We start from the raw sequence: 25,644 nt of genomic DNA, 5'->3' as shown, positions 1-25,644 counted from the left end.
CATTTTAAAGCTTACCAACTGGCACATTTTAAAGCTGCCAGGCTCACCAAGCAGCACATCTTAAAACTGTCATCACACCATCCGATACATCTTACAGCAGCCAGCACACTCTCCAGCACATCGTAAAGCTGCCCGCTCACCGACTGGCACACCATAAAACTGCCAACACACCACCTGGCACATTTTTAAGCTTACCAACCGGCACATTTAAAGCTGCCAGGCTCACCGTCCGGCACATCTTAAAACTGTCATCACACCATCTGATACATCTTACAGCAGCCAGCACACTCTCCAGCACATCGTAAAGCTGCACATCTGGCACATCAAAGTAGCCAGCACACCAAATGGCACAGCGTAAAGCAACCGCCACACCTTAAATGCTTTCTTTACATAGTTAGATGGATCTTCTCTGATGAAAAATCCTCTACACCCTCAACCTTTTAAAAGGTAAAAAGTTTTTCTGAAGGGTCCAAATACGGTCACGAGTCCAAGATTTAGAACCCTAATTGCTTCGAGTCAATGTACAGATAAATAAATCAAATGATGGGGTTGTCTAGAAGAATTGCCAGATGTCAAAACTTGAAAAACAGCAAGAACTGAGATTTCATTAGATGAGTTGCTTAAAAACCAAAGTTTTAGAAAATACAACAAGCAAGTATAATCCAACAAACAATGTTATCATTGATTTTTAGTGCACAATTTGTCTTCACCTTCTCAAGGGTGAGCTGATGTCTGTAAACAGTAAAGAGTGTGTGTGTCAGTAAGTTATTAAACCTCTGCAGGAGTGTGTTGGTCAGATTTAGGACGTTATGAGTCTAAAATGTAGATTAGGATCTTTTTGGATGAAACAGTAGCGTTAGTGAAGCGTTCTCATGTGTGCCAAAAGGAGTGCTGTCCAGGATGACAGCGTCCAGATCCATTACTTAGGTAATTAATGACGGCTGAAATGCAGTCACGTGTTTGTCTTTGTCTACAGCTGCTCTGGTTTTAGTCGGAGTGCTCTCCAAGACCTTTACGCACGGCGCTCGTTTTTACGCGCCTGGTGCGTTTTTACGCACCGTGCGCAAAACAGGGCAAAACTGAAGTACACTCAACGAGAGGTGCTCTTTTCGCCTCTTTGTAATGTAACGTGTTGATTAGCGTGTCGATACACGCTTCACACACAGCGCTACTACTCCCACTATGTCATACGTTACCTACTCTGTTGAGGGTGGGTTTTCCACTAGGTGGCGTTAGTATTTTAACTTTAAATATTTAAATAAGACCATGATGTAATTCCAAAACTCAGCGCAGAAGTAGACACTAAATGGCAGCCAGAGCTCTGTAAACCAGCGCACAAGCTAGGCAGCCTACGTGAGTACGCAAGGACGCAAATTGGGATGCAGCCAGTGTCTGGTTGTGCGCCTGCAGGGGGCACTGTGACTAAACACGAAGCTTCAAGAGCGCAGTAACCTTTATGCAGACTGGTTGTAGAGCCATGTTTGTTCTGGGGGAAGGAGATCCTCGTGTTTGACATCTCTGATTAGATATTTCCACATTTAATAAAGCAGATGCCGGAGAGTTCAGCTGTCCAGGACTAGTTAGACTAGTTAGACTAACATGACGGAGACTGATATGTCGTGACATCAGAGAACCCAAATTTGCCATTTTCATATACATACATTTTAAAACCTCCCATTAAAGCCAAAGGTGTAGTTGTATATCGCTGCTGTCCAATGAAAAACATGCATCTCCATTTTTGTCCATTACTTTTCTTCATCATTTGAACCCTGTAGCTGCTCTGTAGACTGTGTAAATAATTCTGGATGAATGGACCAATAGAAATGCTCCTACATGACTTGGAATAAAATTATTGTACATTGACTTCCATTGAAAGTTAGGAAGGTTCTTTGCTTCTCCTGTAAAGTTGCTATTTTGGAGATTGGACATTCATTGGGCAGCGATGATATGCAGCAAAAGCAACACCAAGGAAAAACCACCAACCTGCTATTTTCATGAAGAAGAAATCGAATAGAAAATAGCCTAGATCGCTTTTAGACTTTGTGTTCCCTTCCTAAGCAGCCTGGCTAACTCAAGCTGGTTAAGATAGTTGAGCTGGTTGACTAGCATAGGTGATGGTGATGGTTTAGCTGGTCTACAAGCATGATAAACCTGACCAAGCTTGAGCAAATGAACCATGCTGCTTGACCAGCTTGACCAAACATAACCAAAATCATATGCGATGTATCTGGTCAAGAGCTGGTTACCCTGCTAGCTTACCAGCATAGGGTATGTTGTCATCTGGATGACCAGCTTTTCCACCACCTTTACCATGGCCTGAAGCCAACTACCAGCAAAAGATGGTCTTGAGCTGGAGCTTTTTAGCAGGGAGGTTTTTATCTAGCCATGAAGAATCAAATTGCTTATTTTTGTGCTTAACTGTTTACATATTGGACATTAGCTATCAGGAACAGTAAAGGTATGGGGTAGGTTTCCCAAACAGGGATAGAGCTTGGTCCAGGTCTACATTTTCCTTTCAATGAAGAATCTTCAGAATGACGTGTAGTCTTGGGCTAGGCTTAATCCTGGTCTGGGAAACCAGCCCTTATTGTAGTGGGTAACAATACCAGATCCCTGAGGCAGACTGGGATTTGATTCCCCAGACAAGCAAGAACACCCCACCAGTACGAGTTCTTGGGCAAGACTCCCAATGCTGCATTCACCTACCTGTCTTACATGATTCAAATGTGATTCACTCTGGATAAAAGCATCAGTCAAATTGCATGAATGTCAGTGAACATGGTAGCCTAGGCCTTCCTCTTAATCACCTAGTTTGCTGTATGCCACACATATTGTATACTTGTATGCTTATTGTAGTGAAACTCGTCTTCACTAGTTACACTGTCCTGGGGTGTATGGAAAACGCAAGAGCGAGAGAAGAGGATGGTCTCATATTGCATCTAATTGCATCAGTATCAACGTAACAATGTTTGTTTATTTAATCAAATTCAAGTGTTTTTTTGTGTGTGTTATGAATGCAAGCAAGCGGGATGATATTAAGCATAATTGCCTGATTGGATCATGTTTCCAGAGCTAGCCTGTTTATGTTTATGATCACCACACAATACGATCAGGTATTAATAGCACAAAGAAGGGGCTCGTATATAACTGACAGTAAAACAATATGCAAAAACACACAGATTCTGAGATCCAGTAATCAAACAGAGATGATCCGGTATTCCATCACATCCACCAAGACATGACCAATGTATGATATGCCCTAAAATGCTTTGTCATCCACCAGGGATATACTTCAAAGAAACTGACTCATCATTCATTATGATATGAATGATAAGTAGGCAGATAGCTAGAGAGAGACGGAGCGAGGAGAGTGTTTGCAGAACAAGAACAAAACACAGGGATAAAGTGCAGAAAGCTCAACCATTTAATTCAGTTTATTACTCAGAAATGCATAAGTTCAAACACATTGCAGTGGGTCCATGATAACACAGGGCTAGGTTTCCCCAAAAAAAAGGAAAAGGGAGGAAAAAGTGCATCTGGTGGCCTGCCCCACTGTTGATGCCCTTTATGTTTTAATACAAACAAATAAAAAGACACACATCACACTCACTCTCACACACTCATTACAGACGTGTGGGCACAGACAGTGTTGTCAGTGAGTCAGAGAGTCAGTGGGGAAAGCGACTGAGAGCATGAGCGTCACGTCTAAGGCAGGCAGACAGCGATCTGGGTGAAACCGTCTGCTTGAGGGGAAAGGGGCCGATCTCCTTTGGCAACAACCCAATGTCCCATCTCTGAATTCCAGTCTTTGTGCAGGTGAGACTCGAGTGCAGGTCCATTTACATCTCTTCACTGTGCAAACCTGGTCAGTGCAACCACTACAAACTTGGCTTATACCCTCGTATACAAGCGCAGGTCATGCATACACATGCATGCAGCGAGTCGTACAATTTTCCGGGTCGCTTAGTTATAAATAAGGAAAAAGAAGAAGAAAAAAACAAACAAACAAAAAAATCATACATACCAACATACATAGAAAACACTGTAGTCCAGCTAAACCCTCCCCACTCCCCACAGTCCCTCACATACTGTAAATGTGTGCTTGGTGATATTTCACTTTGTAGCATTGTTTTTTTCTTTTATCCCCACTCACAGGATATTTGTGGCAATGGTAGTACCTACGGTTTATCTTATTCCTTTTTTTTTTTGCTTAAATAGCCAAGGCATTAATTGCACCGATAAGTAAACATACAAGATTCTGAACTACTAACAGTATGAATAGTTGTAGAGGTAGAGCCCTGTCTGTAGTTCTGTAGGCAGACAAGAGCAGAGCCACAGGCAGCCAGGCAGACGCATGCCACCGAATCGCCTGAACTGTTAAGGTGTGTTTTAATCGTTACAAAAAGCAGCAAAAGAACCAGATAAAAGCGGTAATAAACAGCTAGGTCTGTGCAACAGCAAGAGTCCCTGGACTCTCCTCACACGTAAAGGATGACGTCGGGACAGTGCAGGCCGTCGGTGGAGTTCAAGGCTCGGCAGGTGGGCTGGGGCGGAGGAGGGGGACGGGAGCTTTTGGGGCGAGGGGAGTCGCAGTCGTCCGACGTCAGCTCTGCGATGTCGTCTGACTGCGTGTCGGACATCTCCAGGTCACTGCGGATGCTCTCCGGCTGAGCCAGCGTAACGTCACGCAGCCCCTCCCTGAGTGACCCCCCGGGCGACAGGCCTAGAGACGAGCCGGATAAAACCCCGCCTCTGCAGGAGCTGCAGTCCTGAGGCTCCTCCCCCGAGCCATGTGCCATGGCAGCAGTGGGTGGAGCCAGATCCTCTTCACTGGTTAGACACAGATGGCTGGGTTTGGTTTCAATGTCCACCTGAATCTCAAGGTTTGTGCCTTCCCTAAAATGTAAGAGGAGAGTGAGTCAGAGAACAAGAACACCGTGGAAACTGGGTGGGGGTGCACAATCGATAACATTTTCAATTTGTGTGGGCCGATCTGAGCTGATGTAGTTTATAATTGAATTTCATGTTGATTTCTTTTAATCTGGCAAAATTCCAGTTTCACCCATTAAAGAGAGTGCACAATTGTGACTCTGACTAATAGAACGTACTGGAAATATATGTGACTGTGCTTCGTGTTTCCATTTAGCCCACACAGTGTGAGCCTCGGATAAAAAGAAAAAGCTTGGCTATCTGGCTGTAAAGAAACGCTAAGCAGTGATTAATCAGATCAGACCTGGTTGGTAACCAATTTGTTCACACACAATTCAGCAATACACCTTTAATTCACTTTAATTCACACAAATCCCAAAACAATATGCATTTCATAATAATAATACACTACAGAGACAAAAATATTGGGACACCAGTTTTGCTTTCCTAAAAACAAAGGTAATAAAAATAGTTTAACTTGTTTTGTTGGAGTAACTGTCTCTACTGTCCAGAGAAGGCTAGATCTACTAGAGTTTGGAGCACTGCTGTGAAGATATGAATTGCATTCAGCAACATACTACAGCAACATTGCTAGTGACATCATCCCCAAGTCCTCAAGTCATCCCAAAAGTACTAGATAGTAAAAGGGCTAGCTTCCTACAAAAGGCTTCCCATTCAGAAAGCCCAAGTCCAAGACTATAGGCCTGTCTGGGGAACCAGCCCATAGTGTGTTTCAAATGCGTGAAGTGATTGTACTCATGTCTTGCTTCAATTTTTTTATATTAATTTTAGTATATGTATGTATTATTTGTTGAGTATTGTGCATCTAGGTATCCATACTAATATAGATATGAATAAATTAATTTGCTAAATGCCATAAATGTAAATATGGGACATTCTACTTTCCACATTAGGGCAATTTGGGGCTCAGAGTTAGCCCACCATGGCATACGCTTTTACTTGCTTGTATTAAATCAACTCTAAAAAGAGGCCCTTATTTGAAGAGAGGTTTAGCTCACTGTAATGTAAATGTTAAGTCAAGTCAAATGTACCTGTATAGCACCTTTTTATGTTATGCACGGGTGTACTGATCATAATCATTGCTAGCTGTAGTAATAGTAGTCAGTCCCATCATGATGGAAAAATACAGTGTTAACGTATGGATGTCTTTGAGTTGTTGAGATGTACATGTGTTTTGTAACTGCCTGTTTAGCAGAGTGGTAAAGTGGTTGAGGAAGGTTAAAGCCTCAGAAAAGCACGTTCTAAAGCTTCTAATGCTACGTTCCCACTTCTGCAATGACACCACTCTGGCGGTGTGTGTGAAGTAATCTGATCTGTTCTGTTATCACAGCTTTTAACGATGTGTTTATGGTGTAAACTCATAAAAAACAATAAAAATGACAATAAAAACATGAACAATTTTGCTGCCCTATAAGCAGGGCAGGGAACTATAAAAACATGATACACAAATGACAAGACACATTAAAGACCAAAGGTAAGATCCACACATACCTGTCGGGTAAGGTGTAGGAGGAAGTTATGGAGCCCGCCATGCCACGAGTGCTTGCGCAATCACTGGCTGCTCCCAGGCTCCCGGTCTCTCTGCGTACACCTTCTTTTCCAAGCTCAGCACCTTGAACCTCCAGCCTGAAGCATCAACACAGTCAAGTTACAGCACAGTGCCAGCCACTGACGTGACCTGACAAGTAATCAGCTTAACTCACATCAATACCCAAACAACACACCCTTCATTCCTTATATGGTTTAACCATCCAGACCACTCGTCATACCTGCTGTATTTTCCTGTTCGAGCTCCCAGAGCTCCTCCTGCTAACGTGTTAAAGTGGGGTGTGTCCCCTAAGCCCCCAGGGGCCACGGACAGGCCTTCACTTGGGGAGGTTGTACTGAGGCCACTGGCCCCTCCCTCCAGACTGCTTTCACCAAGGCTGGGAGACTTCAGTGCTCGCCATGCGTCAGCAACTAAACACATGAAAGATAGGGAAAGAGCATACCAGAGATAACACCATTATCATCTGTGGCAATGCCTGTTGTGAAAAGCACCACTGTTACGGTTTCACGTATGAATCAGATGAACTTACTGACCTGTAATGGGCCCATCGTCCTCATCAAAGTCGATCCTGACACCTCGTCCCTTCCCTCTGCTGACCCCGCAGCCCCCGCCACGGCACAGGGAGATTGGCACCACGCCATACACATATGCCAACATGATGGGTACACCAATACCTAGGAGAATGACCAAGGACATATCTCTTTCACATGTTCCCACTGAAAACTCCTAGCACAGTCTGATGGTACCCTTAAATGGACCAAAGTATTGGGACACATGCCCATTCTTATTCATTTCTTTCAAAATTAAGGCTATTTATAAAAAGGTTGTCCTGCTTTTGTTGGAGTAACCGTCGCTATGGTCAAGGGAAGGCTTTCAATTAGATATTGGAGCACTACTGTGAGGATATGATTGCATTTAGCAACAGGGGTGTTAAATAGGTCAGAATGTTGGATGACCACCACCCCACCCCATCCCTAACACCTCATCCCAAAAGAATGCGATGGCACACCATCATGCAATCAGTTCCACAGCTCCATGCTTGGGGGCTTTATACCCCTCTAGCCCATGCCTGGCAGTAGGCATAGTGCCAATAGGTTCATGTTTATCTGCTACTGGCAGCTCTTCTTTACAGAGACTAGGCAAGCTGTGTGTGTGCATTCGCACATCTGTCTCAGCAATCAGTCCAACTTAAAGCAGCTGAATGCATTCATTAGAAGGGGCGTCCACAAACATTTGGACATTTAATGTACATTAAGAGGAAGACAATAAAACAGTGTCTTGATTACAAAACCAATAGATTTTCTTCCAACATTTTACAGGTAAACCTACCCACACTGACAGCAGCAATGACTGGTGCTGTGATAATGGACAGGGCCACACCCCCTGTGATGGCCAGGTTTCTCCTGTGCTGAGAGGTCTTCTTCCCTTCATAGTGGGCGTATATCTGCACCGGAAAGGAATCAAAACCAAAGTTTCAGAATAAACCAAAAAGTTTCAAACAAACATGCATCATCAGGTATCAGCTGTCAAACTGGGCCTCATCCCCAACCATTCTTAAGAAGAAACGCTCTTTTTAAGACCCACTTACACAGTTTTCACAAAGATTCTGACATTCACCTATGTTTTCTTATTTGTTCAACTTACTGGGATCTATCATTATAAGAGCATGTCTCTTACATAGACGTTTTGTTTGGACATTTCTCATGAACATTGCTTTTCTTTGCATTCTTGGGAAGATACTGGTGAATACCAGTGACGGCAGCAGTACTGTCCCCTTTTCAGACCAGTAAGATAAAATAAGATAAGATAAGATAAGATAATCCTTTATTATTCCCACAGTGGGGAAATTCTCAATGCTCAGTAGAGCATCACAATGATTTCAAAGCCGTTATTTAAAAATAAAATGCTACATATTGTTGCTTTAATCAATGTCCTGAAAACGTGTTCTTGGTATTCAGACGCATAGTTCATGGAGTGTTTCATTTTTTGCCTTAGTATCATGGTTCTGAGTTTTGGGACACTTTGGGATACATTTTGTATCACAATTTTGTGATCATGACTCTGGAGAAGTTTTAAATTGAGTATTCATGAAGACACAGAGATACACAAAAAATAAGCAGTGAGGCAGGACTTCCTTCAGGTAGTAACTGAGAACTCATTGCCTTACTGGATGCGCAGTTGTTATTAGAAGACATTTGCATTGTGCTGGAAATGTTCTAAGAATTCTTGCTCATTCAGTTTTGCATTTTGTGGTTTTGAGGGTTGTATATTCTGCAGCTGATAGAATATTCAAAAGAAGTGACATCAACATAATTTCCAGAAACCTCCTGAGAAACAATGTGCTTGGAGAAAATGAAACAACACTCTGTACAGGCACGCCCTCTACTTGGCAATAGGGCTCTAAACAAGTCTATTTTCTAGGCACAGAGGCAGTGTCGTTGGTTTGTAGGAATGCTGGAGTCTGGTTCCTGCCCTACCAGGCAAAACTACACAGAAAATAGACTGTTAACAAGATTCGATAAGATCAAAAGCAATCAAGCCTTTGTGTACAGAGACAGAAGCATGTTGGGAAGTTCCCAGATGGGTCAATGAAAGACCTCTTCATTAGTTTCCTTATTTGACAATTTGTGACGTCCACATTTTGGTTAGTTGGTTAGTCATGGCTCCAGCATAATGGCACAGATACTTCAAGCTCCATCTTACCTTGCGCCCTACGTAAACCGGGATGCCAATAACCATGGCAGGCACTGCAATGCCAGCGATTAGAGTGATGCCCACTGGGGCACCAATCAGAGTTCCCAGCTGCCACAGAATCTTCTTCTTACGACTCCATGGCTTCTTTCCCCAGAAGGTACAACCTGATGGACTGCGAAAGATAAGGAGCACAGAGTGAGACGGACAAATTCAGGCCGAGAGGAGAACTACATCATCAAGTCATCAAAGGTCATTATTCCCAGACTCAACCAGCATGTCTAGGTAATTGCTGAACAGATGGCGGTGCTCTTAGCTACATGGCAATTGGCCTCGGAGCTGAGCATACCTGAGGTAGTGCAGGTCAGAGATTTCCTTCATACAGAGCCAGCAGAACTCGCAGCCACACACAGCGCAGGTCATGTGATTACAGCTGCCGTCGTTCATCTTGATGATGTAGGCTCCACATCGGGGACAGGGCTTGATGTCATCAGCTGAGTGGGGATTAATGGGTTTGGGTTTAGTATAAGCAGTGGCATTCACAGGCTCTTGTAAATACAGTGTGCTGAGGAAGCTTCTTTCTGAATGTCAGGTGGTGTGAGAGGGAGCGCAAACACTTCGACCATCTGTAAGCTTAGAAACGGCTCGAATGTTTGGCATAATCACAATTATTTATGAGGTTAATCAATTCTTTGGTACGCCAGAAAAATAAGACCTAATCATAGCTGGATTAGATTTCTCTGGGGAGCTTCTGTAATTTAAGAGTTTGCCAAACAGATCCCTGTCAAGTCAAGTTATGTTTTGTCATTTGCTTACCAGGTTAGGACACTAATGTATTGAAAGCTTGTGGTGAGGATTAGATCCTTACTCTAAAACACAATAATATTAATATACTAATAATACAAAGAATATCCAGGAACTACAGGGTTCAATGGTCTCTTACTGTAAAACTATTCCATCTGCAACTGCCCTATAGACTGTAATACAGTTATTACAGCAACTCTAAAAGCTACTGTTCTTACGCTTGTGCCGTATTCATTTTAAACAATGTAGTTGGCCTTTCTGGTCAAACTCGAAGAATAGGATACAACGCATACGTCTCTACTACATTACACAAGCAGATCATGGAGACACAGAGGCCAAGGCAGAAAGAAAAGAGCTAACAAGGAATACGTCAGGGGAACTCACTGGGGCCCTGCTCAGCTGTGTAACTGGGTGAGTGGTTGCTGTGCGTTCTCAGGGAGAGCGCCCTCTGCTGCCGGGCCGAATCACACGTCTGGTTGGGGTGCCAGGCCTGCTTGCAGTGGTAGCAAAACTCCGCACCACACCCTTCCCTGCGGCACACCAGCCTGGGACAGCTGGCACAACCTGAGGCGATGACTGCAAACCTGGAAGGGAATGAGCCAAAGAGGTCAGAGGAGTTTTCTCAGAGGCACTGTGTCTATCTACAGCTGCTGAGATGATCAGACCTAAGGAGTACAAATAAAGTACAAAAAAGCCCCAGAAGTAACATAAGCCCACCTATAGGTCTGCCTGTTTGTGTTGATCTGTATAACTATATGCATGATCCACAGTTTGTGAATTCGTAAATTCTTCAATTCACTATGATGACTGAGACGGCTTAATTTTATGGATGGTAGGGGTGTAAGGGTACGCGTAAACCTTCATGGTATGGAGGTCACCGTTCGCCTTGTGCAGCTGTACGTAATACACTGTAATGTTCCGGGAAAAAAAATCCACAAGGTGGCAGAAGATTAACAGACGTAATGCAGAGTACTGCAAAAAAACTTAAGCTGCAAGCAGTCAGGATTTTCATGGTATTGTGGGAATTGTAATGGATTTACAACTCTATGAGAACTAGTTTTTGTTGCCAATGCCTCACAAAACCAGGCATAGTGAGCATGGCTTTCATCATTTTCTTTTCTTTCTTTATTCTTTATCACTTACTGTTCTGTTTGCAGTGAAAATAAAATAAACAAGTATTTCTGGCCTTTTCCCCACTTTTTTGAACTCGGGTTAAAACATGGCAGATCAGATAAAGACAGCATGTCGTTGTTGTTGAACAGGTGTAAGGAATGTGTTTGGAACTCACCCAACGTGCTAATGTTAACACACCACAGGCTGTACTGACTGTCTCAAATCTATCAAATATAGCCCAAGATAGTAGTATTGTGATTAGCACATTAATTTAGGTTCTAACTACTTTGTTTTATGAAGAAAACAAGTGGTATTTTTATCGGCTGATAAAGTTTTTATATCAGAAAAGAAAGAGTGCCATCGTATCATCTCTACCCTTGACCACTACTGCAGGAGCTCAGGGACACTGATACTGAATTCCAGGATGGCATATCTCAGTGCAATGCTAAGATCAACAAACCAGACAAACAAACCTCCTAATCTGATGAGCATGTTGTGACGTGTTGCCACAAATCAAAGCCCAGGTCGTTATGGGAGCTTTCCACAGCAAAACCTTTTCATAAGAAGGCTATGATACATTTGCCAGCACATTAGCAAAGGAACTCTCAGTCCAACACAGACAGCCTACGGGAACAATACATACTCTTTCCACAAAAAAAAAAAAAAAGCTACACTTGACAGCCTCTCTCTATCAGAACTCAACATGCCCTTACTGGCTCAAACAGTTACATGTCTGAACTACAGACCCTAACTCACAGTTCACAGAAACACACAATTCAGTGCGAACACGGTCCAGTGAGGAGGTAATGACCGCTTTAATTAAATCCCAACCTCTGTTACCCCTAGAAACACTAGCTCTGTGCTGCATCCCAGTCACCATGGCAACTCTCAGAAAAGAGAGAGAGAGCGCAGGAGAGCAATAGAGAGAAAGGATTCGTTTCCTCTGCTGATTGGTCAACTGCTCCTTTCTGTCAAACTGAGGCTGAGCTGCAGAGCTGGGGAGACAGAATACAGCTATTCTGTGGATGGAAACTGACAGGAAGATTTTTTTTGGTGGAGATATATATATATATAGAGAGAGAGAGAGAGAGAGAGAATAGAGGAGATGGACATAAGGTGCTGTAAATCTCCAACAGATCAGCCAGAAAAAGGAGATCCTCAGCTTTCTCCATCAATTCAAATTTATTGGTAAAACGCTTTCACAACCAGCATAGTCACAGAGATCCCGATTTCAGCCTCTTCTGAGCGAGCCAAAGGCAACAGTGAAAAGGAAAAACTCCCTCAGATCAAGAGAAAGAAACCTTGAGAGGAACCAAGACTCAAAAGGGGAGCCCAGTCCCATGAGTTATGAAGAGTGTAATCAGCTTCCTTGACACAAATTCTTCTGACACTTACTGAACTAAATACCCACAGAGGCCAAAGATAGCAAGATGACAATCACATACTGACTACACTTCAATCCTGGCTGGCTATCACTGCAAACTGCCCTGAAATCAAACCATTACCAGCACTACTGAAATGCATCTCTTTCCTCCTATAAAAATGTCCCCTCCAGAAAACTCCCGTCTCCACAGACAACTGTGGGTTTGAAAAAGAAGTAGTGCTGACTCAAAAGTCAGACGCAGACATGTCCCCGACATGTAGGGCAACAACCCACTACTGTGATTGACAAATCACTAACAGGCCACAAAGTCCTGCACAGTAAACACACATTCTCCAAATGACACATCTGCTGAATTCAGCGTCCCACACAGAGCACAGCAACTGGTGTTCCGGCTCTCTGACCTTTCATCTACCCCCTGCCCTTGATAAACTAGCTTTGAAGGTAAGACAGGCCTACGTCGCAAACATTCCCGACCCAATTACGTGAAAAGGCGTAATTCATGTAAAAATTGTGACCCTGCTGCAAGTGAATGAAAGATGCTAGGGGCTTTTGTGTATATACTAATTGGTTACTATTTCCGTTTATTTATTTTGTGCAACTCTTTAACGCACTTCTGTATACTTTTTTAGCAAAGCTTGCGAGGGCTGAGCAAAGTCAAACCCACCTTTATGAGGTTACAAGCTTGCATCCTATGTGGTTTTGTTTTTGCCATCGCGTACGTACAAGAACTCCAGTACTGCAGGTGGCGATATGACGTTCTATGGACATTTTCATGAGGATTAGAAAGGGATGCTGAAGAGCAGCCTGCAGTGTTTTTTTAAGCATCGACCAATCGTATGCTTTATTTATCAAAAAGCCTTCAAAGCCTTCTTTTGAATGTTGTTTTAGGTGGAGATGCTAAACGTTCAATGAATACTACATGTGGGTTTGGCGATAGAGGATGAGATGTTGGTTTCCTGAGGATTCCAATTCAAAAGGTTTTAAATTTTTAGAAGTTATTGGTGTGCTTACAACTTTTTGATAATTTTTGAGACTGGAACAGCAAAAAGAGTTCAACCTTAGTAAAGGTGACGACTCTACAGAATCATCACAACTCAAATAACTCAAATAACACTTAACAAAAGCAATATAACCAACAATAAGGCAGCAAAAACAACTATGACTCTTAGACCTACCCGCAGTCTGGGGCAGGGCACCAGCGGCAGTCAGGGTCCGAGGCGAGGCAGCGCCTCAGAAGAAACTCCTCGTACTTCTCCATCAGGGCGGCATCGTCCAGGATGAGGGCCACCTGCCTGGGGGCCAGTCTCTCAGCGCACTCGGGGCAGCTAAGCTGCACACGGCTCTCCGTGATCTCGATGCGCAGGTACTGGCGCAGGCAGCACAGGCAGGAGCGATGACTGCAGCCCTGCAGCTCAGCCAGCTGATCTCGGGGCTGCCGAACCAGGCACAGCGGGCATTCCAGAAGATCCTGTCCTCCCAGCGATGCCTGGCTGGAGGACAAAGGCTCGGCTGAGTCGCCAGTGGCTGCGGGGTCCGGGGAAGCAGCGGCTGGAGTAGAAGGCTGAAGAAGTTGTTGGTGTTGTTGCTGCTGCTGCTGCTGTTGGAGTTGTTGTTGTTGGTGAAGCTGCTGAGCTAAAGGTGTGCCCACGCTAGCTTTGCTCCCCCTAGAGCCCCGTTTACTGTGGAAAAGGCTTGAGAAGGAGATCCTGCTCTGCTTCTTGCCCGGTCCACGACATTTAGGATTGGGAATGCCACTGACTGAAGAATGGGGTGATTCAGAGTCTTTTTCTGATCCCATTGCCCAGGGATGACCTGATGGAGCCTTTTACCTTGTGTCCTTGTAAGGCTCTCTGGGTTTGACGCAGAATCGTCCTACACAAACTTGTGTAAGGCCTCTAGTTGTCAGTTAGTGCTACAAAGCCCCGTACAAAGAGCACACACACACTCCAGATACCAAAAGAAAAAACCCTAATTGTCCAAAAGGGAAATTAATTCCAGTTAACAATACTGATGGAGAATTCCAGTCAAACAGTCATACCTTCCTTGTGTGCTTAACCAGGAACCAGCAGTAAAACAATCAACGGAAAGATAGCCTTCACAGAACGAGGCTGACGGAAAGGAAAGAGAAACTGAAAAATCCCCTTGTCGTCCTACAAGTTTGTTCTCTCAACAGCCAAGTAGGCTGATTACCAAACAATTACATAAACAGTACAAACAACTGTAATAAGTACTCACTGTTAGTGGAAACTGAGAGGTGTTCTTTCTCAATACTAAACACAGAAGCTTTATATATGTTTATTTCTTACTTGCTGTAGCTGTTTAAAATACAATAAATAAAAAAAAAAACAGGCTAGAAAACGTGTCCTCTGGCTCGGAACACCTTTGATTCTTTCAGGAGGCTTGTTCGCTGCTAATGTCCTCTATTCCCGCAGCTGTATTCTCCAGGTTTCACGACTGAGCCAAGCTGCTCCAGTTTGTCCCTCTCTCCTCTCTGAATCGGCCTGCCTGTAAGGAAGAGAAATAGCACAGGAAGTTAGCCCAGAGAGCGGTGCGCATGCAAAAGGAGCATGCTCAGTTCACACACACCCCTCCTCTCACTTTTGCTCTTTCAATTTCACTGTTAACTCTTCACACGCAACAGCGGATAACACTACCACTGGAACAAATGCCTCACTGACTCTCATGATGAACTGAGGACTTGCATGCCGTAGTGTTCTGTATAGAAGTGCACAAAATGTATGTAGTGTAGTCACACATGGGCAGCCTAGATATCATGCTTCTATCATCTATAATTTAAATACATATATGTATATGTGTGTATATGTGTGTAAGGAATCTAGTCGAAAGTCCTCACTAGACAGTAGAGGCAGTTAATTCAACCAAATTTGAATACTTTTGATTTCAGAAAAACACTGACCCAATATTTTTGTCCATATTACAACGAAATGTAAATAAAAAGTGCATAATGTGTTCTGTAACTGACTATATGCATGATGTGTACATATCAGCACATTTAAAATTTGTATTATTGTTGTTGTTGTTGTTAAGTTAGATAATAATAATAATTATTATTATAATAATGTTTTTAAATTTATTTAATTATTTTATTGCTGTTATTGTTAATATGTTATATATATATATTTTAATATCATATTATATATATGTTATTGTATTATATAAATATATTTTTTGTTTTAGATATATATATATATATATATACACACACACACACACACACACACACACAGTTATCCAATATTGGGGTCAGATCTTGGTCTATTTCTATCCATCCTTGTGTTCCTCTATCCATCCATTCGTATCTCGCTCCTGCTGACACCTTCTGCCTCTATCTCTCTCTATTTGTCTCTCTCAAATACACAAGCACACACTCTTGAGCCCTCCCTCTTCACTTCACACTGTGCTGCTAGTGTGGTTGCCATGGTGATCCCCACTACCAGTACAGCATACAAGGACCCTTGCAGTGACTCTGGCACTTATGAACGCGCACACACACACACACACACACACACACACACACACACACACACACACACACACATTATAGAATACATTAAAGAGAGCATGAGTGCACATGTGCACATAACTGTACATGTGTAGGATCGAACCTGCATCGTAGGAGGAAAAAGGAGAGAGAGAGCGAGAGAGAGCAAGAGAGAGAGAGAGCGATATGGAACGGGATGAAAAAGAGCAAAACAAGACAAATAAACAAAAAAAAAAAAACAAACGCAACAGAAGGCAAATACAGGAGATATTGAGGGCAAATAATCTGTCTGGAGCACAGAAACCAACCACGTATGCATAAACACACAAACGTGCTCCATGTTTAATCCAGATGTGTCCTGATTTTCTCCCGGCTGACCTCTGGACAACCGCCCTCAAATTTGTTTAGTGGACGAGAAGCAGGAGAGGGAGGGGGGCACTGGGAGAAAGACTGACACACTGGAAACAGCACTAACCAAGTCTTCCCTCACAGTCAGATCCAGGCTGCTAACACAGGCATGTGAGGACATGTGCACACCCTGTACTGTACGCCAACGCTGCACAGCCCTCATGTCCTCATATCAGGTCACTGTTATTGTCATTTTACAATGTAAAGACAGATCATAATGTAATCAGACTGGCATGTTTTCTCAACAACTTCCAAAAGCTGCTTTCCATACACGTCTGGTCCAGAGCCAACCGGACCAGAAAGAAGGTAGAGCGCCTTACAAGAGAATACTCGACTGATCTGTTTCCAGTTCGCCAGACCCATGTTTTTTTTCCTATTTAATGGCTCTGTGAGGCAAGCTGTGATGGGAGTCAGAGTGACCCACTTTCCACAGATCTGTTTGAATTGCTAACAGCCATTATTGTGACCCGATATCTTCGCCCACTGTCATCATCATATGCAACAACTGCTGCGCACCATGTCCACTGGTCGTGACCATGAGGAAGAACAACAGTACATTCTCATAACACACACAAGCACTACCAACCTATATAGTCATCACCCATAGACAAACTAGCTCACTTATTTTCCTCTCTCTCTCCCTCTTGTTACCATGGCACTTCCATAACCGACCTGTTGAAAAGCTAGTGTTGAATCATATGTACTTCTATATTTAACTACTGACCCAACAGGGATGGTAATAACCCTCCCATTCCACTTTAGCCTCTCTTCAGAGGAGGCAGGAGCCTTTGCTAATGCAACTGATGACACATAATTACCATCTGTGCTCTCTGAGGTTTGGTGTGTGAGGGGCATGTGGGCGGACAACAAGCCTTCTCTAGAAGGAAGAAAAAAATGTGTCGCATCTCAACACAAGAGTGTGGCTTGAATGTGTATCTGTGTGTTTGCTATACCATACAGCAAACACAACAGTTTTAATCTACAAGAAATGGGAAGTCTAATGAAGTGAACCAAAATAGAGAACGACAAGAGTACACACACAGAATATCCTCCTAAACACTCAGCCAGTGTTTTATTGGAACTACTGGCAGGGAGACTGGATTTCAAGTACTTAGGTTGTAAACCAAGGAGACTAGAAGAACACAAGTTAAACATTGTATGATACTGACCCAAATTCTTTGCCTGTAATCAGATTCCACACACACACACACACACACACACACACACACAGCAACAGTCATTACTCTGTGGTTTAAAGGCTGGTTAATAAACAGTTTGGTTACATAGACAGGTCAAATATGATTGTGGAAGGCCCGTGAAACAGATTTCAAGCCATCAGTAGAAAGTTGTTTAAAAACCTTTAAGCTAAATTCATATACAGGATACCCTAATTTATATAAGCCCCCCCTCACAAAGGATACTGACAATCAAAAACTATTCCCAAAATGAAATTATTGAACAAAACATAACAATAACGAAAGATATCTGGTTAAACCTTCACTATACAGGTTACAAGGCTGCATTAATGTGACAAATGATTCTGAGCTCTTAAGCAACACTGTACATTCACACAGTCAGCTAACTAACTATGTTTTTTTCCATATAACGTAGGCTATATCGTGATCAACACTGTTTACCAAGCTTTGGGCTGTATCACCCACTCCCAGTGCTTAAAGTGGAACTTTGAAGGAGGCGAGCTTGAGGCCAAATTTCATATTCAAAATTGCAAATATAATTTCTGAGATTGAAGGACGCAGTACAGAACATCCCGGGTCTTAAGAGCAGGAGGTCAACTCTTGCTCACCCCTTTCTTAAAATGGACACTGCTCTACATTCATACGGACAGAATTTGGAAAGGCCAGATGACTGGTGCCTGAGGACCTTTCTAGAACACGTACTGTCTGACTGCAACTCAATCTTAATGAATAAGTGCTCTATTTTTGATATTAGGTTAAATATCTGTATCTGACTGTAGACATTAGTCAGAGTGGGAGGTCAGGACTTTTGGATTTGTCCAAGCTGTGGCTATACACTCTTGAGGTGCTACAAATGGTTTGTTGAGAGATGCCGTAGAACCCAGGTCTTCAAATCTGGACCCTAAATTCAAAATTGTGTTCTCACTGGAAGTTAAGGAAGCAGTTAATGTAATAGCATGGCCACTTAGAATAGCATCTACCAAGGACTAGACACGGGATTCGATGTCCAGACTTTTGAAGACCTCTGCCACAGAAGAACCACTTATTTCCATAAAGAACCATATTTGCTGAAGTCTGAAGAACCTTTACATCAAGTGGAGCGCTAAACTCTGAATCTAACCTAAAATAAGGTAGCTCCAGAGAGCATTGCGCAGCAGAGACAATACCTGCAACAGGTACTTAATGAATACGACTCATTTCCTGGAATACATTACAATGCCAACGCACTGGTAGAGTGTTGAACATGTCTGGCATTAGCTGCAGAGAAGTGGCAGCCTAATGAATGCAGTGACTGTGTCTGAATCTGTGAGAATCACAGATGATGAGCCCTGAGGATCATACGCAATCAGACTCGAGTGCCTCCATATCGCCTCTATACTTTCCAGTGTCACCAGAGAGACCCAAAAATGCATGATCTGATACAAAAGCGATATTTTATAGTTATATTCAAACATACTGTGGTTTTCTGAGTTTATAATGGATATCTTCAGTGCTTAAAGGACTCTGGCCAATGGCATAATTAGTCCTGATAAATTAGAGGTAGCACAGAAAATTGAAAAATGAAAACTCATTGTAAGCAATGATTAGGAGGGTTTTTTTGTTTGTTTGTTTTTAAAGTTTCTGAAAGAATATTCATTAATGCATTCATTCATCTTCCGATCTGCTTTGTCCTGGTAAGGGCAGTCCAGGGCCCACCTGGAATCAATAAGAGCAAGGCAGGAAACCCCTTCTGGGCAGGGCGCCAGTCTATCTCAGGGCACCACAACTTATAAACTCATTCTATGTGCCATCCCTAATCTGATACCTACACTTTTAAAACAGAGGTCATAGCTCCAAATAGGTTGCTATATGTTCATACCTAAAGGCTCACATGAAACAAACCCTGGATTGGACTGGAGGTCAATGTTACCAGCCAATGCACCAATATTCAAGAATACTGCAGTAGTACTTACCAAGCTCAGCCGTATAACAGTGCATTTTAAGTCCTGCTGTCTTTTAATTGAGATTAAGCTTGATTACAGAGCCCTCAGTGAATAAATCCAAACGGAAACTAATGGCAAACACGCCTTTCCACAGCCAAGCAACCGAGCACTGCCAGAGCAGAAGCTCTACACACAACACACATCCAAAAATTCTGTGGCATTATACAGGCCTCTTAGATCTACACAGCCTGTCCTGATGTCCTTATCGTTCTTTTAGGGCAGATGAGAAGGAGCAAGTCAGGTTGGGTAGTTCTTAAGGTCTCAGCACTTCCGGCCAGCACACACTGAAAGAGTCTCTCAGCACTTTTGCATCATCCCGTGGGAACAGCCTCTGTTCCAGACCATGCATCAGCAGCTGGCTGAAAGAGCTCAGTCTCGGTTCCACAATCGCTTACACAGACACACAGATTACATGGCGAGTTTAGTGTACAGGTGGGCCACTGGATTTGCTTACTATTACACAATGCAGCTGAACGGACTCCATATGTTCGATGAACGTCACGCGCATGTTCAGGGACCACTTTTGTAATTACATGAACAGGATCAGGCATATTACAACCTGACCAGCATCTTACATAAAATCATTCCTGTGCAGGTGTTCACCAGAGCATTCGTTTGGCTACAGGTCCTGTGCTGTGCTGAGATTTGCAATGATGTAACTGCTTTTGTTTATATAATGCATTTGTTTTTATTTTTTATCTGAATGTTTTATTGATTTTAATGGAATAAAACTAGTCACGCTGTTGTAACCTCATGTAGTACTTATTTTAAAGTAGAACTGACAACTCATTTTTTACTGTACATACTGAAGCACAAGATCACAGTGTATTCTATATGAAAAGAAATTCCACAGGTTTTTCAAAATTGAGATGAGCTGAGATGCAAACAAACTCACTTAAGCAAAGCAACACTGTAGAGAAACGTAATGACTCGGATTTCTTTACAGTGGTAAGCATTACTGCAACCACAAGATTTCATTCAGCATCACTATCCAAAAGCACCACTGAATCCTCAACGTCTTATAAAAAAAAAAGTATTGGGACACCTGCTCATTCATTGTTTCTTCCAAAATCTCAGAGGTCCCGGGAATGCTTTCTACTAGATTTTGGAACATGGCTTTGAATATCTGATTTCGGCTTTCAGCGACAAGAGCATTAGAGAGGTCAGGATGTTGGATGATCACCACGCCTCCTTATTCCCAACTCTCCAAATCATCCAAGAAGTCTTGGATGGAGCACCATCCTTCCAGAGAACACGGCTCCTCTGCTCCACAGCTCAGTACTGGGGGGTTTTATATCCCTCTCCACACCTGGCATTAGGCATTGCGCAAATAGGTTTATGTTTTTCTGTCTTTATGTCTTTTCTATTGGAAATACTTTTCTACAAGGTCTAGACGAGCTGTGTGTGTGCATTTGCACTTGTCAGCAATAGGTGCAACTTAAATTGCATTCATTAGAAGGGGTGTTGACAAACCTTTGGACGTATAGTCTAGTTGTGAATGTACTGTACGTACTCAGCAAGGCATCAAGCAGTGCGTTTGTAACCTCTTCTATTGCAGAGTAGACCGCCCATTATTTTCTCAGCACATTCGAATAATTTGGGGTGTGGGGGCTTAGTGAGTAGCAGGAAGGGAGTTTTCTGCTTCGATTTTAATGCAGGTCCAAAAGAATGACCCATTAGAACTGATTTTTACCACTTGGGGGCGCACTAGCCAGGTTTGAAACAGCGAAAATTCCTTTGATCAGATTATAATGACTATCGCTGGACTTGTTTTACCATAATGCCACTAGATCTTCTTTAAAATCTTTGTGAAAAGTAGCTTTTAGAGGCGTTAAATGCTTCAGACATCTGGTTCCGATCACCACTGCAATTCTGACTCAGTAGGACGATGAAACCACTCTGAATGACTTTGTTTACATGTTGACCATTTAATTATGTAGGCAGTTTGTAAACTCAGAAATTCTCATAGAAAAATACAAGAAACGCCCAGCATAAATCCCACAGGTTTTAGAAGTTTAAGTTTACACTAAAATAAAGAAAATGATAACACAAAAAGATTGTACATTCGCTGTCTGACAAAAGCCATGAGCAGTAGCTGCAGCCGACATGCAAATGAACTCCTTTGCTGGGCTGTTTGTGCTTACTGAAATCCCTTTAAGCTGAGAAGCTGGGTGACTGTCTGTGTGGAACAGGTGGCTCTGTTGATCACGGTCCCATCCTTACAAAACCAGCAAGCTGCGACTGCCCCTGCTGTGTCTGTAATTCATTTCTGGAATGGGTTTGGTTTCTCTCAAACTTCTTAGGAAAGGCAAGACCACCATTTAATCAGAACAACAACACCAGTCTAAGATCTAAATGACAGTGGCGCACGACACTGCCAGCAGTCAGCAGTCTCCTTCCCAGTGAATGGAGGGGTAGCTTTCAGAGCTTTAAGGTGTAGCATGACTAACACAGCCACATTCTTAAGTCACTGATTCATTCTGATGAAATGCGTAAACAACAACCTCCAGCTGAAAGCACAAGTAAAACCCCTCTGAAGCCCAAGCATGGTGACTGATTCTGAAACAAGATGTAATTAATGAAGTACTAAATATGACCAAACAACCGCAGACTTTTTAGAGAAGCATTAGACACAGCCTCCATAACTAATTAACATAAAACTAACAAAAAAACTATTTCCAGCCTATCCTTATATACAGTTATTCTGTTTTTCATAACAGAAATTAACGTTTAATAATCAATGTGGCCTATACAAAACTTTGTACACACTGCAAAGGGTTGAGATTTATTAAGGTGTCAAACTTTGCAATTAGCAAGTGTGTGGTGTGTGTGTGTGTATATATGTATATATGTAGGTGACCAAATACTTATTTTCCACCATTATTTGGAAATAAATTCTTAAAAAATCAGACAATGTGATTTTCAGAATTTTTTTTCTCATTTTGTCTCTCATAGTTGAGGTCAATTACAGGCCTCTCTCATTTTTTAAGTGGGAGAACTTGCACAATTGGTGACTGACTAAATACTTTTTTCCCCCACTGTATGTATGTATGTATGTATGTATATATATATATATATATATATATATATATATATATACACACATATATACACACACACACACATACATACATACATACATACAAACACATATAATATATATATATATATGTTATAAGAAGTTGCTAAGCTTGTGTGAGCTTGTGGTTCCTACAGAATAGGAAGCTACTAAGAAACAGAAGTTCTGGGGAACTGTGGAGGTCAAGACAAGACCATTGAAATGCTGGTAAGCCATGCAAATCACCCCCCCCCACACACACACACACACCTTTTAGCTGAGTCAAGAGGGTGGACTCATTTCACTCTTTCACTGTGCAGCTTCACTGGTAGACTCATAAGAAGGAAACCCTACCTGAGGTCCGGTCACAAAACTCTAAACTGTTCCACGGAACATCTAGACAATCCAGATGAGATTGTGGACTGATTATTTATGAACTGCTGGTACAGATAATTATCAATAGGCATACTGAGACAGCTTGATCAAAATGTTGTAGGTAACTTTTTAGGACATAGGAGGAAAAAAACACCATAATGAACCTTTAAGAGAAGTTACTATAGCAGGTAACTCCAGATCATTTCTATCCATCCATTTATCATGAAATCTGAAGACAATGTAAAAGGATACTGACATTTTAAGAAGCTATGTTAATACTAACACATTGCTATGGCATGAATTGTCCTTTTCAGTTTTCCTATGGACGCACAGTGAAAAGTAGGCTAGCTTTCACTCTGCTAGACTCTGAACTGAGTAGATTGGAACTGTTCTTTTATTCCACTTTTAAAAATACTTAAACCCTTAACTTACAAGTACAAGGAAACAGCAACTTTCCATCATTGCCTGGAAGTCATGAATTGAATTACAGTAAAACTGCAACTGAGCAGAACGAACTTTCCACAGAATTTGTCCTGGAGCTATAGCAGAAGCGAAACTGATACAGAAGAGGGTAGGATCATACGTGTATTCCGTGTATTTTCCAATGGAAAAAGATCTCAACTGCAGCCCCCCTCCCTCCTCCTGAACACAATGCTAGAACGAGGTTCAGTTTTGGAAACATTAATTAGTAGCTGAAAAGCTCTAAAGCTGGAGACGTAATGGGAGGTTACGCTGATGTGGTGTTGAATGTTTAATGTGCTGAAGGCCCTTTCCCATGTCTAAGAGCACTCTGGGTCTGGACCTTACACTGGGAGCCAAGAGGGTTGGGAAGACAGAGAAGTGGTGCGAGACGTGGTGCGAAGGCAGGCAGTACTCTTAAAAATAAAGGTGCTACAAAGGGTTCTTTGCTATGGGAGCTTTGGGAGTGCTGTTTATGGTTCCATAAAGAACCGTTTCTGTAAAGAGTGTAAAGAGATGTGTGTGTGAAGAACCTTTTCTCAGGTTCTAAAGGTTCTCAGCCAATGGAAAAGTTCTGCACACTCACCGCTCCTTTACAAAAAGACCTCCAAATGGGGTTCTTCTATAGAACTGATCAAGAACCCTTCATTTTCAACAGTGAACAGATAGTAGAGCTGCCTGTACAAACATGACCAAATGAACTCCGCCAGAGCTGAGCAGACCCCACCTAGGCCTGCGTACACACTTCAGCTAACCCGCTCCATAACAGAGGAACATGAGGCAGCAGCTGTAGCACCCACGAGAGCAGAACCCTACATTGGGAGCGACCTCGAGGCTCTGAAGAGGCCCACATTACAGCTGGCTAAATCAAGTCAAGTCAAATAAATAAATAAATAAATAAATAATAAAGGATATGGCCAAGTCGTCAGCCTGCTGAGGCTAAAGCTAGCTGTTACAGGAGACATAACATACAAGACAGCCGGAGTTGGGCATGTTTTGTAAACTGTCATCATCCATCGTACTGCTATATCGTGTCCAGGCGTACATACCAGTAGCTACCCTACCTCTAGTGGTTAGTGGTGTGACATTACTGTAACGGTTCGACCCAGACTGTACAGACTTTACCTACCTATCTTCCCTGGCACAGCCAAAGTGAATCAGCCGAACAGGGCGGTACACTGAGATCTTCGGTGCGGTGAGTCCGCCGTACATTCAGGCAACTCCTCCTGGAGCGCCCGTTCTTCAGACCAAACGTTCTTCAGACACACACCGAATAGCCCTGACTAGAACACACACACACACACACACACACACTCTCTCTCTCTCTCCCCTCTCTCGCTCTCTCTCTCTATCTCCCTCTCTCTCTCTCTCTGTCTGTCCGCGATGGTGTTTCTTCTTCAGCAGACTCAGATTAGACGGAGCTCGCTCGCTCTTTTCCACTGACGTCATAGAGGAAAGCCCCGTTCGGTGACGCGTTTTCGAACTCCGCCCATAGTGCCGTCACCGCTGAAAGGCCGGCGCGCGCGCTGATCCCGAAAACGGTGTGAACAGGAGGAAACCGACACAGACCGAAACCGAAAACCAGCACGCGGCAAAGTTTTGGTCTTACTAATAAAGGGGCTCCGGGAATGAACCCATACAGACGACAGAGCATTTAACCACGTTATAAAAGAATCACCGGCCAACTGACGGGATTCCTTAATGTATGCATGTCACTGCGCAATGACAACGGAATGAATTAGTCATCCTGATGATGTTTACATATAATAAATATCAATAAAAAAATAAAATAAAATAATAATAATCAGCTTACAGAGCAAGCATATTTTAATATTATAATTTATTTTTTAAATCTCCATTTTTTAACTTTTTGAACTCGAGCCCGGGATTTTATAATAAGGTTTAGTTTCTGGTGGTGTTTCACAACCTTAAAACTTTAGCCCAACTGCCCGATCGGAATGTCCCTTAGCTGTTTTCTCCTAATGGACAAGCTAGACTGAAAACCTGGACTAGCCAAACTGAAAAATCTCACATTGTGAAACACCCCCAGAAAACCCCCTTCTGATGTATCCTGAAGTTTTGAGAAACTACACACGCTTAGGGTGGATTCTTGGTTTCATATGTACTACCAAGTATGTTGTGTAAATCTAAAGCCAGTGTGTGTCCACAGGAC

The 25,644-nt window shown here is 42.7% G+C and overlaps 1 protein-coding gene across 1 annotated transcript; it reads right to left on the bottom strand.

Annotated features, from left to right (window-relative positions):
• Positions 1–3,401: 3,401 nt before the first annotated feature.
• Positions 3,402–24,894, bottom strand: rnf19b (ring finger protein 19B). Its single transcript, XM_072676052.1, has 10 exons — positions 24,601–24,894; positions 13,667–14,996; positions 10,379–10,578; positions 9,540–9,684; positions 9,203–9,365; positions 7,829–7,943; positions 7,033–7,173; positions 6,720–6,909; positions 6,442–6,576; positions 3,402–4,896 (listed from the first exon to the last, which is right to left on the bottom strand). The coding sequence occupies exons 2-10, from the start codon at positions 14,287–14,289 to the stop codon at positions 4,479–4,481; spliced, it is 2,130 nt and encodes a 709-aa protein (XP_072532153.1). The 5' UTR covers positions 14,290–14,996; positions 24,601–24,894; the 3' UTR covers positions 3,402–4,478.
• Positions 24,895–25,644: the final 750 nt, after the last annotated feature.

Source organism: Salminus brasiliensis, chromosome 3 (genome assembly GCF_030463535.1).
Source record: "Salminus brasiliensis chromosome 3, fSalBra1.hap2, whole genome shotgun sequence".
Classification (NCBI taxonomy): Eukaryota; Metazoa; Chordata; class Actinopteri; order Characiformes; family Bryconidae; genus Salminus; species Salminus brasiliensis.
Note: the sequence above shows the minus strand (reverse complement) of the source record. Positions and strands in the feature narration are given on the sequence as shown.